At 43.2% G+C, this 13356-nt stretch overlaps 2 protein-coding genes across 2 annotated transcripts; one reads left to right on the top strand and one right to left on the bottom strand.

The window, feature by feature from the left end:
* Nucleotides 1-1697: 1697 nt before the first annotated feature.
* On the top strand, nt 1698-9439 carry LOC124478477 (uncharacterized protein C6orf132 homolog). Its single transcript, XM_047036695.1, has 5 exons — nt 1698-2010; nt 3983-4071; nt 5788-5878; nt 6285-8310; nt 8511-9439. Exons 1-5 carry the CDS (start codon nt 1929-1931, stop codon nt 8608-8610), a joined length of 2388 nt encoding a protein of 795 aa, XP_046892651.1. The 5' UTR covers nt 1698-1928; the 3' UTR covers nt 8611-9439.
* wdr77 (WD repeat domain 77) lies at nt 9398-12911 on the bottom strand. The gene is made up of 10 exons (XM_047036696.1): nt 12663-12911; nt 11970-12155; nt 11709-11850; nt 11534-11583; nt 11331-11401; nt 11029-11086; nt 10861-10932; nt 10655-10763; nt 10431-10499; nt 9398-10323 (listed from the first exon to the last, which is right to left on the bottom strand). Exons 1-10 carry the CDS (start codon nt 12745-12747, stop codon nt 10167-10169), a joined length of 999 nt encoding a protein of 332 aa, XP_046892652.1. The 5' UTR covers nt 12748-12911; the 3' UTR covers nt 9398-10166.
* Nucleotides 12912-13356: the final 445 nt, after the last annotated feature.

Genomic DNA, 13356 nt, shown 5'->3' with positions numbered 1-13356 from the left:
ATGTGAATCCAATTTTTTGTCCAAGATTATATACATGAATACAGTGATCAAAATGGGTATGATTTGTATCAGAAATTAATCAACAAAGAGAGAACTAATACAGATGTTGGCAAAATATGACAATGATGTCTATGGTGTTCAATAAACTACACAAACACACTTTGTCACGCTTCACAACATCAAACCCAAACAGAGAAGTTATCTACATTACACCAAGTTATTTGACGTATGACATTTCTGTCGTTTCAGTCAAACAGGTTCAACTATATAAAAAAATGTATTCACTCAAAAACTCACAACGCAGGGAAACTGATATCATCACCAGCCATCAATCACTTGGAATGTGCTCTAACAAAGTGTGTGCTGAAGTACGTTTGATTACATTTTTTGATACCTGCTTTTGAAGCTCGTCATGTTTTTTGACTTCCTTGGTACATGCCTGGCCTGCAAATTCTAAACATATCGACAGTCGACATGATGCCTTCGTACTATGGACATAAAACAGGATGGACTAGTCAAGTTATAGTCTCCAACTCAACCATGGAGATATGCAGCAGGCTAAAATACACTGTACCTAAGGGGATAGACAGAGAGAGAGGGAGGGAGAAAGAGAGAGAGAGGCTCAGGACAATGAACGTGTGTTTGTTTGTGGCACACATATGAAATGGTGTTAAACCTGTTCACATATAAACGTTTCAATACATTTCAATCAATGAGTGACCTAGAGTACCATGGTAGCTGTTCCAGAAATTACAGACACTGCTTTGACCGATCTGGCATTGTGTATGGGTCATGTGTTTGTGCATACATATAGTCAATCCACAAAGTGAAAGCATTCATAATCCTCTTTAGTACAGCTTCTCATTTTATCTTTGCATTAACTTGCTTTCCTTGAGTCAGGTTACCTTCTTTGGTAATATGATTGATGCAGATAATAATTAAACCAAAGCCTAGGGATTAACTCCAGTGGAGTGATGAGGGGAGGAGGTTGGTTATGAGGTTACTACTACAGGCACTTGATCAGGATCTCATTTTGATCATAATCTAATCAGGGATACTTAGATTCAGAACTTTAAAAAAATCTATCGCTCAATCAATGACACCTTAGTCCTATAGAAGAAACCAAACTCAATCATGAACCCTTAGGTAATTTACAACCATTTAAACTTCCTCACACAGTTACTGATCCCATGAAGCAATGTTAAGGTTTACATTTACTAAACGCTCTAATCCAGAGTGATTTACAGTAAGTACAGGGACATTCCCCCTGAGGCAAGTAGGGTGAAGTGCCTTGCCCGAGGACACAACGTCATTTGCACAGCCGGGATCGAACCGGGAAACCTTCTGAACAATAGCCAGATTCCCTAACCGCTCAGCCACCTGACCTGGGGATTAATTATTAATTATAAACATTGGTAAAGACTTTACCACCATCCAGATACTGTTGCTGTTCTTAGGCAGTCCAAAAGAAAGCCTGCCTAAAACAGGTGTAAGATGGGCCAAACACAATGAAACTTTTACAAATACTTGGATATACATCAAGAGGAAGGAAGCAAGAACAGTTCGTTGCTTAGATGCGTGTGAATGTTATTGGAATGTTTTAGTCATGGTAGAAGGCGTGTGTGCTTATTGGCAGGCCGGTTCTGGGAGTGATTTCTGCGTTCTTTCTGCCTCACCTGTCAACATACAAAGGGGAAGGCAAGGAGAACGGGGCAGTAGGCGGAGACAGGTGCCATTTTCTATCTCCCTCGAAGTTTACACCAATTCAGTATCAAATCTGTAGTACATTGAGCTATACATCTGTTGTAAAGCAAACCGAATGGTTCTACAAGATTGAAACTCCTTTGACGCTTGGCTCAAGTCTAACGATACTCACTATGTGTTAACTTGACTAATCTTCAGGAATATAACACACGTAGGAGAAAATCATGAAAAAGGGATCACTGAATTTCTTAGGGCGAAAAAAACCATCACTCTTCGACTCTAAAATTCAAGTTAATCAGGATATTGGTAAGTGTGTCATTCAGGACCATTGAGAAGAATTATAACACTGTTTTTCGTTTTCCAACTTCCAGTTTCTCTCGCGACCAACCTTTGCACTTGAAGATTATTGTTGACCGATTATTATTAGTATTTCCACAGCAATAGTTTGTAATCCAACTATGGTAATCCTGTTAACTATACCGCTACTTTTAAGTGAAACTTTAGCCAAGGAATTAGGACGAATATGTGGCAGTACCAGTGGCGATTTTAGACAATTTTAGGGGTGTTCAAGCACACCTAAATTTAATCTCAGCACCCTTAAAAATGATACTAAAATTAAAAATTGAATTATTATGAATTATTATGATCTTAAATACGTTTTAGTGCTCTTACGTAAGAGTTTACAAACGTGTCTGTTAGTGGCATATGACAAACAATTACAGGTTCAGAGGGCTTTAAACAAGTTTAATATCCAGTGTCGCCATGCACCTTTAACGTTGGTAGCCTGCCAGTAAAACCAAAGGAGAAGAAGTAGGTAGGCCTAGTTAATTTCATGGCGCAGATTAAGAACACAAATCACATTCTCATTGGGGGCTGAGCCCCCCTAAATGTCTGATTCTAGAATCGCCTGTAGGCCTACCATAACATTATACTAGATATGGTGTTTATTTATATATTTTACCAGTTTTTTTGCAATGAGGTGTGATGTTGCGCCATGATACCATGGTAGGACAGTGTTATCATTTGGAGATGCCATAATTTGCATTTCATAGCATCCTTTGAGTTCTTTTATTTAGATGTTATGCTAGGTCTGCTTGGTGTCTCAAAAGCGGGTCAGATCAAATTAAAAACATGCTATATTCCTTAAACTTCACTTTTAAGTTTGGTCAATGCTTTTGAGAACCGCAGACAACAGGGAAATTGCTGTGCAAATAGGATTCGAAGGCGTTGGTTCATGGAAATCAGTCAGGTGCACGAACGAAAACACATCCCAATCCTAATGTGCTTAACATTAGTGCATAAATTATATGATAGTCATACTCACATAAACATAGCAATGATCAACTGTGCTGAGTGGCAACTATGTTTTGCCATTTCAGTCCAGGCCTGTTCCACATTTCCCACTAAATCCATCCAGTATGTGTCTTGAGGCTGGTATGATTGATACAAGACAGAAAGACAGGCCATATAGTTATGATAATCTTTAGCTCTCTTTCTATTGTACTTCAGTGTAATTTTTTTAATTAAATGTGGAAGAAAATGACATGTCTATGATATGATCATGGGGAAATATGGGGGTCAGATGGCTGAGCGGTTAGGGAGTCGGACTATTAATCAGAAGGTTGTTGGTTCGATTCCCGGCCGTGCAAAATTACGTTGTGTCCTTGGGCAAGGCACTTCACCCTACATGCCTCGGGTAGAATGTCCCTGTACTTACTGTCAGTCGCCCTGGATAAAAGTGTCGGCTAAATGACTAAATGTAAATACTCTTTGACAGGTAGTTCCATTGGTAATTTATTGTTGGATTACTATCCTATTTGGTTGTTGCATGATGTAACATATATGTTTCATTGGATCAAGTGAACACCTCAGACTCAACTTCAATAGAGGGGTGAAACAGAAGTACTAAGCACAGATGAGAATTTGTTATTCAAGTGCAAATGTTCCTTTGTTCTAAAACCCCCAAAAAAGTGCACGCTACATCACATTTTAATTTAGGGATTGGCAACTGGCACACATACAGTAGTCGTAACAATGGTGGTCGGTTCACCTCTGGGAACCAACAATCACTCAGCTTTACACTGTCACTAGACTGTGAATCTAATTACAGAGAAACATTCTCACAATTTGAATGGAACATGTTTTAATGAAAACATTGTCTTGTTGTCTGGTAGCATGTTTCTTGTCGGTCGGTCCATCTGTTGTGGTGGTAGGCCTATGCTGGTGGAAGGCCCTACTGCAAACTAATAAAGTGCTGTATGTCTTTGTTTTTTCTCAGATAATGTGGAGCTGGTGTTAGATTCATCAGCCATTCCAGAGTCGGGGACTGCCAAGGTCAGGTCCAGGCCTACCGTGAAGCACTTTGCGGTAAGACACATTTGCATGTGCACACACAACTGTTCAATGTAAAGTAAACATCAAGATAATAATTTGGTTTATATGCCCTGACTGGCATTTTCTTAAGTTCCCTATTTGTGCTGTTTCATGCATTAATACAGCCCGTGCAGTTTGCATTTCTGCAGTTGTACATTAAATATTGTCAACAACAAATTTCCAATCGTAAATGTTGTCGTAAAGTAAACTTTTTCAGCTTATTGTAGTTTACTGCAAGAGCTGCAATCTGAATGACCTCACAAAGGGCAGTCCTGTAATCATCTCTGTGAGACCATTGCAGGCCCATCTGTCACCTGTCAGTCTGAAAGCAAAATATTATTGCGCTGACTATGCACATTCTTCCATATCACTATGGGCAAGCAGTCAATACATTGTCTCATTTCAATGCTTTTACTGTACAAGTTAATTCATTCATTTAAATTAACTTTTCCTCAACTTCATCAACAACTGTCACACTGTAGTTCACGTGTTGGGTACATTGAAACAGCTACCCTGAGAGAGACACCCTGACTGACCTGGTGACATCTAGAATCTTCCTTATAAGCAGCTCATCTGTAGCGTCTGTATCTAAATGTTCCTCCAACTACTACTCAACTCGAAGATGTTCTAGCTGTTTCTGACAATCTGAACACCAAAGAATAGGGAGCATTATTGTGACTTTTTTTCTGGAATGTGTTGAATGAGGCGCACCCAGGCATGGGGTTGGAACAGAGTCTGACTATCATTTGGGATGGAACTTTAAGTGAGTCATGGAAAGTGAAGACATAGATAGAGATTGAATGGGGTGCAAAGCCGTATGTAATGCCCCACCCATGGCACTGAAATAAAATGTGCATTCCTACAACTTTAATTAAGGCTCCAATGTCAGTCCCATTTGCTTTCCATTGAAACACATTTTCATTGTTGTTTTTGAAAATAGGAACTTGTTTCTTGATAGTGATTACAGAATTCCAAGTGTGCTGCTTGAAATTATGGGAATTATGAGCACAGTACCTTGTGACTTTCAATGTAAACTGAACAAGTACTTGTTGACTTTAACCTTGTCTGACACAGGAAATAATTGGTGATAGAAGTGTAACCTTTATTTTACTTAATGGGAGTGTAATCAACTGTTGAGAAGGCAGATCAAAGACGTGCTAATGTTGAGGAGGATGGTTTGGATACTGGCTATGTTTCCCAACCTTATCTCTTGAAGGGCATGTGTTGATATTCAGTCTGCCAGCCCTGTGTTGTGTAAACAAAATCTTTGTTTACTTTTAGCGATGTTTAGGAGGTGTTAAGAACAGTCAGTCACACGGGCAGGAGACTATCTGACGGCATGGCCCTTTTGCTGCGAGGCAGGCATGCCCACTTACGAAGGTGTGTTACCTGCTGTGCCCTACCCTTCTTGTATGTCAATGACACATCATAGGAGTGGCCACACTAACAAGCTTTCAACTCAAATAGGCTCTAAAAGCAAAACATATGCTTTCATTTCAAGGTCATTGGGTGGAGTCAGTGTAATTAGCTAAAAAAGTGCTCAATGTTTTCGAGGCATAGCACAAGCCCAGAAAATTGTTTGAAGAACAGGTTGGTTCACTCCAAACTGTAAGCCTCGAGCCTTGCAGATGACAATGTCAGTGGCTAACCTAAGCTGAGATCAGGGTTAAATGTGAAAGTTCAGGGTGTTTTTATGATCTTTTCCCACAGCCCTCCTCGGATGTTGTGCAAGGGTTTGCTGTCCCAACACCCAAAGTTCCTGACCTCCCTGCATTCGGAGGACCAAAGTTCAATGGTGCAGGTGAGGGTCACTCTCCTCACAACCTCAAATACTGTGATATATCTTCTGTTCTTGTGTACAAAAGCTAAGCTAATTCAAATTCCCACCTCCCAACGTTTTTGTTAGTCTCAGACAGACAGCTGATTAATGACATATTAGCACATACACCAATATGTGTTTCCGTAAAGGGATTAAAATACAGAACAAGTAAATGTTTGACAAAATTTCACAATAACACAGCGATACTTGCTGGCAAGCATGTTTGCAGAACAGGAGGGAATCAATTGTTTTTTGAGTTTCTTTAGAAATCAGGCCAACCACGACTGAAAGTAAAGCTATTGTTTTGATATATAGACAATGACTATAGCAATGACTATGCTGTACATTCTCTGATTCGGGTCATTTGTTTGCCTCTTATTTTTTGTAGTCAACGGAGACCGGTTGTCCAATGGATCAGCTCTATCTGTACCTGACTTGGTGGGGGGAGAAATATTCATACCTCCTCCACCTTCCATGGCACCGCCACCTCCTCCCTCGTTCATCCCCCCACCACCAAACTTCCTGGGGAACCTGAACTCTGCTGACCTAGCATCCCTTCAGCCTCCCTCCATGCCCCCTCCCAAACCCCCCTCATTAGCCCCCTCTGAGGAGGAGGAGGAGGACCTTACCTTCCTCAAACCTCCACCAATGGCTCCTCCCAAGCCCCCTTCTACGTCCTCTAATGCTTCTACTTCCTCTTTGGCAATTTCCACCCCTCCGTCACCTTTTATCCCCGATATGACAGAATGTCCAAAATTCACGCCTCCGCCACCTCTTCAAAGGATTCATAAGAACCCCCCTCTAAAGCCTACAAGGCTGTCTTCCATCCCCAGCCTGGATGGACCCCCCCAGACCCCTGCCCCAACCTCCCCAGTTCAGACCTCCACACCCTCCAGCTTCAATCCCCAGAACACAGCCAAGCTCTACAGCATCTCCAAGACCTCCATCCTTGGTGAAAAGGTGAACCGTGAGAAGAGGCCTAAGCAGATCCTACTCCTGGAGGACTCTGAGACAACTGACTCTGTGGCTGGGCCTGTCCAAGTCGACGACAACACCCCATCTGTTGTTCCACCAGCCAAGCCGGCCCGTAGAAACAGCTGTGGCAATCATCTAGAGAAAGGCCTTCAAGACCTTAAAGATAACTTACATGCTACCCTTCCTACTCCACAAGCTCAGCTTCAGACCAACACAGAGATAAAAATGGAGACAACAATTGCGGCACAACAGGAAGTCGACAAACCAGCTCAGGAAGGTTCACTCAAGCTTCCGAGGGCATCTCCTGTTCCTTCTGTTGCCCCAGTGGCAAACCAGGTCAGGCTGGATAAACCTCCAAGTCAGGGCCACAATTACAGCCCTTTGCTGGACCGTAAACTACGTCAGCTGAAGGGAAGTGAGGCCACAGCGGCGAAGGAAGGTCCTGCAGCATCCCCACTGGCTCTGCTCATGGCGGCCAAACAGCGAGATAAACACAAGTCTACTCTGTCCCGAGAGAATAGTGCTAAGGGTAGTGAGCCACAGCCCACTGCCAGTATTCAGCCCTGCGAGTCCAATCCCAACTCCTTCACCGTCGTCCCTAGATCCACCTCTTTCTCCTCTGCGACCTCTCTGGACAGACCTCCACAGAGGCCACAGTCTATGGATATTAGTACGCCCACGCTAAGGATGCAGACTCCCGAGCCGGCCAGGGCTACGGAGAAGCTTCCTGTCATCCCAGTCCTGCTCACTTCCAGGTCCTCCTCCTCCATCAGTCTGGATGTGGAGAAGGAGAGTGCTGAGCGACGTCCTTCACCATCTGACGGTGTTCGCGATGAGGAGAAGGGCGAGGAGCAATGTATGCCCTTACTCCCTCCCCCACCAGAATTTGCTAACTTCGATGACGAGGTTGTCGGACCTCCACCCAGTGTGCCGGCACCTGCCCCTCCTTTGATGAATTCCCTCCCCCCCACCACCAACGCCCCTGTTACTCCTGTCAAAGCCCAGTTGCCCCCTCCTCCCCCAGCCAAACCGAAGCCTCCAAGCCCTCCTAAGCTCCCTCTTCCTACTACCATGGGGGTCAAACCCAAGCCTGCAGTCCAGACCAAGGCGACGCCTCCCCCCACTCAATCTCCTGGGAGCTCTCTCACATCCAGCCAAGCTACCCTCCTGAGCATCCTGCAAAAGAAGATGCTGGAGATGGATCAGAAATTGACCGTGCCAGTCAAGGAGACTGAGGCCATTTCTGACGAATGGGGCTCTCCTCTGTTGGAAGAGGACACCAAGACACCTGTGGCCCCAAGAGTGACTCCGGTGTCCACGTTCAGCCAAAAGCCAAAGAGTTCTACTCTGCCTGTCCAAACAAAAGGCCTGGACATACATGAACTGGAGACTAAAGTTGCCAAAAAAGCTCAAGATGCATCATCAAAAGTTTCCACCTGGTAAAAGCCAAATCGTAATTGCGATTGACCTGCTGTTGTTGCATTGTTGAATAGCTTTACTTAGCTTCAGTCCTCAAAAATAACTCTTAACTCTATTGATTTAGATAGCAATCAGTCTAGATTTCAGTCATGAGACATATTTCATCTTAACACAACTCGAGTATTGATCATGTTTACACCCCTCTCTTACTTCATTGCAGCACTGGGCCCCATTCCAAACAGCCACACGGCATGACGTTCACCGTGCGACCTGGAACCACACAACCCATCACGCTAGTCAGCAAAGGAGACTCTTCATGAATATCCAATGATAACCCCATGACTTGATGTCTTTGAATGTTAGACAACACAAATGTTATGTGCAGTCATCATTATTTAGTGCAATGGAGAGAAAAGACTATTATTAAAAACTAAAGAATTTGACTTGATTTCACCCCAAAATGGATTGCGCCATTGCAAAAGGATCTGAGCACAGTCTGTGGACAGTGTCAAGTAGTTTGCAATACAAACCCCAATGTCTCTTAAGTGGGTGGATTACACTTGGATTGCTTTAATCAAAATGTTCACTTGCTTATTCATCAGTGAACACATTGCCTCGTTGAAGTCACTGGATCAAAGATTCAATGTCATTAATCTGTCAAGGTGCTCCCAGGTATTCAGCCTGGACTTTATTCTTAGGATTCTGTACTTTAGCCAGTGAATATGCTATATATTTATATATATTTCACCAAGATAAAACAAAACCAGCAAGTCCAGCAAATCATACCCTAGTCAAGAGACTGGTGTTACCGTATGATTGTACAGCCATTAGACTAGTCCTTTAGTGGTATGTTGTATATACAAACATTGTGCTCTTCCATTTTAGTTTAACTCTCAATTTAAATTTAGATAAACTTGAAATCTAATTTTATATAAATACAATTATTATATATCCATGTGTACATACCTAAACAAGTGATGAGTCATACCGACTCATCACTCTTAAACCTATTAATCTGTAAAATGAATAGAAAAATAATCTTGATTTGTAATAATTATTAAACATACTAGTGGAGGTTGTTACCAACAATTAATGTCACAATGTGAATATCATACAGACATTACTTTTATTAAAGGATGGAGAAACAGATGGCATGTAAGTGAAGTAAATGTGGGATATTTCCCCAGAAACACAAGGCATTTCCAGTACATCCAAACCGTGGAGCAGTCTTTAAACACGTACATTGCAGTGATGTATGGTTCTGCATCTGCATTTGAACATTGAGAACACCAAACCAAAACGCCAGACGAGGAGAAGTCCCAGTTCTACAGAAGCACTGCAGTAAAGACTGAACTACGCATTATATTTACATCCTTTTTGTTATATACATCGTAAGTCGGTCTAAACAAACAATTTGGGAAGAAGGCAAATCCATGTAAAATATAAGACCAGGTTCTTTGAGTCCACTGTGTAATTATATCAGAATCCATGGATAAGCCATGGTACCAATATATCTGCAGTTGAGAACAAGTTTAAGCCACCTGTGTAATCCTGTTAGCCCAAGAGCCAGTATCTCACTCACACGTCTCACACACTTCCATCACCAAAGTGGCCTTAACTGAACCCTACCGTTTTGACCAGGCAGGCTTCAAATACATGTTATGGTTGCCAAACCCCTTCCATTCAGTCACAATAGTCACTTCTCCATATTGTGCCATTCACTGCTCTATACCAATTTGTCTTTTCTGTCAAAATTGGTAAATTGTTCTATAAACTAGGGACACTGGGAAAACTCTACAGCTCCTAACCGGGAACAGAAAAAGGTCCAAATCTCAATTCTTCCACCAATTTCCTCTTCAGACCTAGCCCTGTAGGCCTAAGGTGGGGGTGCGGAGGATCCGGTGGCTGGTGCGGCCTGCCCCACGGTGTGGTGGATGACTTGGTGGTCCCAGCCCACAGTGGTGAGGGAGTCTGAGACCCCAGGGAGCCAGCACACACCGCGGACAAAGTCCTGGTGGGATCCGTCCCTGAAGCTGCGACAGGAAGATAAAAACAACCCCAGAATAGTGGTGAATGACGGGGGTATTTGTACGTGATCACTGGTGTCAGAAAGTGAGGGCATCGTTTTGATAACGCTTACATTTCTTTGAGCTCCGAGTTCATCACAGCTAAAAAGCAGTCATCACTGATGGAGGCCAGCATAGGGACACTGAGGAAGAAGAGGTTGTGTGGTCGGTTATTTCAAACTAATCTGCGGTTCATGCCAGGCAAGGGCTTGGACAAGTCCATTTGACCGTTTAATCCCTGTGAGCCTGTGTCTGAGGTTTTACTCATCTGTGTGAGTGGAGCAGAGCCAGTGTTTACCTGTGTGAGGAGAAGGCTAAACCAGAGACTCTACGACTGTGGGAACTCAGCATCTGGCCTGGCTCTGTTCCCTGAAAGTCCCTCATTGTCACTCTTCCCAACTCATCACCTGGGGCATAACACAGTATGGGACAGCAAGGGTAAGGTTGACAATTGGGCACTGGTGCACCATGGATATTGTAGTTCATTCCGTAGTTGGTCCTTACCATAAGCAATGGTGTTCCTGTTGTGAGGATGCCAGGCCACCGAGGTAGGGCAACAGCTGGGGGATTCGATATCTGGGATCAGATCAAACCAATCAAGTTAAAAAAGCCAAAGGAACTGTTCAAGCTAACACATTATGGATGGAACACACTGGATCTGTCTTTGTTTACCTAATCTACTGGCTGGTTTAGTAGGTTTCCGACGGTCCCATAGTAACAGCCTTCCATCCTGGGGGAGCAGAAAACAGACTTCAGTTAGAACCGGGAAACATCATCATGACTGATACTAGTTGGAACATAAAGGATCTGCATGCGTTTAGTGAAATCTCTAAAAACAACCAACTCATACAAGGCCACATCAATCCAGATGCACGCCACTGTTCACAGCCTAGTACCTGCTCTTACATTACATTTACGCATTTAGCAGACGCTTTTATCCAAGAGAGAGCTTTACAACAGAGCATAGGTCTTACCTCGCCACAGGAGAGGAACAAGGAGTCGTCTGCTGGGCTGCAGGACACACACGACACTGGCATCGAGTGGCCTGGGTGAAGGGAAAGCAACTTCAGCTTATACTAGACAGGTGGGTGACTGACGTGATCGCCACAAACTGACTGCTACAATGAGTAACTGGACGGCACAGGGGACACTCGGACTAGAATACGTGTCGACTCACCGCTGTATGTGCTGACCACTGCCTCCTGGCTGAGGTCCCAAACCTTGATCCTGCAGGAGAGAGAAATCAGAAAGAGGCATGAGAAAACGTTATCCCCCCAAAATTATGTGTCTGCACATAATACTGGGTTGTAATGACATTCAATCTGTGTATGGGTGGGGTGGGGTGTACGAACTTGCAGTCCATGCTGCCACTGACAGCGTGGGTTCCATCAGTGGTTGAGCTCACGCTGGTGACAATGTGGTCATGCTCATGTTTGCTGAACCGGTTTACCAACAAGCGTTCATCCTCAGTCAACTCCCAAAGCTCCACGGCACCTGCATTCACAACATTGTTCACACTGAAAAAATCTCCTTTCGATTGCAAGTGACGGCATCCTCTATGGTTTTATTATGGAGTGGATCAGATCAGAAAAGCTAAACATTTGCCTGCTTACCAGAGTCAGATCCAACAAGAACGCCTTTCTCCGAAACCCACTTGGCATCTGTAACCCCGGCCTCTGTCTGGACACCAGCCTTGCAAAAACCTTCATTTGGAGACTGTTTTGGGTCACTGTAGACCCAAATAGACCCCAGCCAACATCTGCCAGTCAGGCTCGAGGCCCCCAGGAGCAGCGTACCGTCTAGGGATAAAGAGGAAACGGACCTCGAGTTAGTCCTGGAGTGATACTAGACACTACAATTTAATGGAAAGCCAGTAGCTGTGCGCGCCCTGCTGGTGACGTGTTGTTTGACAGGGTGAATCTCAACGTCCACGCATGGCTGTTTCATTTTCTCATCGTACCAAAAACAATGACATTTGAACAAAACCTTTGCCTAATTGACCCTGACTGGCGGAGCTAGTTCTGGGAGCGCATCACGTCATGTCAAAGGCTTTTGCTCCCTACCTTCTAATAGTATGTACTTGTGCTATGCTATCTACAACAGAGTTTATCTTTAGACTAGCCACGCCGCCAAAGACAAACTTACTTCCATAAATGGCTAATCAATACGAGAGTGTCTTGAAGAACTTGGTGAAGACATACAAACCCAGATAGTCGACTGGGCTTGCTAACTAACCTAGTACACGTTACAAACACCACGTGCAAAGCTACAAAAAATACTAGCTAGCTAACTGTTGCATTTCTTACCTGCCCTATATTGCGCAGAGTCCAGATGCTTCTCCATGCACGCCGGTGCATTAGGGGGTGCATTCCATCGGTTCTCCTTGATCATTCTGGTACTAAAAATGTGAAAATGTTCAAAGAAATTCTATACTTTCAGTGCTGTGGTTGTGAGGCTGTTGCATTTAACTTCAATAGGAGGAAAAAATGAATTGTGCGTGTTCGAATGCAGTAACGAAACAACCACGTGAAGCTCGAACTTCCGCTTCCAGGTTTCATGCGCGCTTGAGAAAAATCATCACTACTTGAACTGATGCAATGGCCCAATTATCAAAATATTGTATTACTTTATTGGCTGTATGTACACCGATGTAACAAAAATACCCTCTTCTTTTTTAATTATTGAAACAATACATATTGGATGAAAAAACGATTTCATTTGACATTGCACTTTTGTTTTTTTGTGTGTGCATTTTACAATTTTTCTCAAACAAAGAATGCCAACAAAACTCAGTCACTTATAGCTATCTTTCACTAACCTATTCTAGTTTACAGTGGAAAATGATAGCAATGATGATTATTATTAATTATCAGTGGACACAAGTAGTGAAATATGAAATATTAATTAAGATTGTGTACAATGCTGGTCTGCAGTGCAGTTGCGTTTGTGCAGAGAAAAATGTCTGTGCAAGTCAACAGCAATAATATTTTAATTTCTTCA

The sequence above is a fragment of the Hypomesus transpacificus genome, chromosome 16 (genome assembly GCF_021917145.1).
Source record: "Hypomesus transpacificus isolate Combined female chromosome 16, fHypTra1, whole genome shotgun sequence".
NCBI classification, from domain to species: Eukaryota; Metazoa; Chordata; class Actinopteri; order Osmeriformes; family Osmeridae; genus Hypomesus; species Hypomesus transpacificus.
This window is presented reverse-complemented; position numbering and strand designations above follow the sequence as displayed.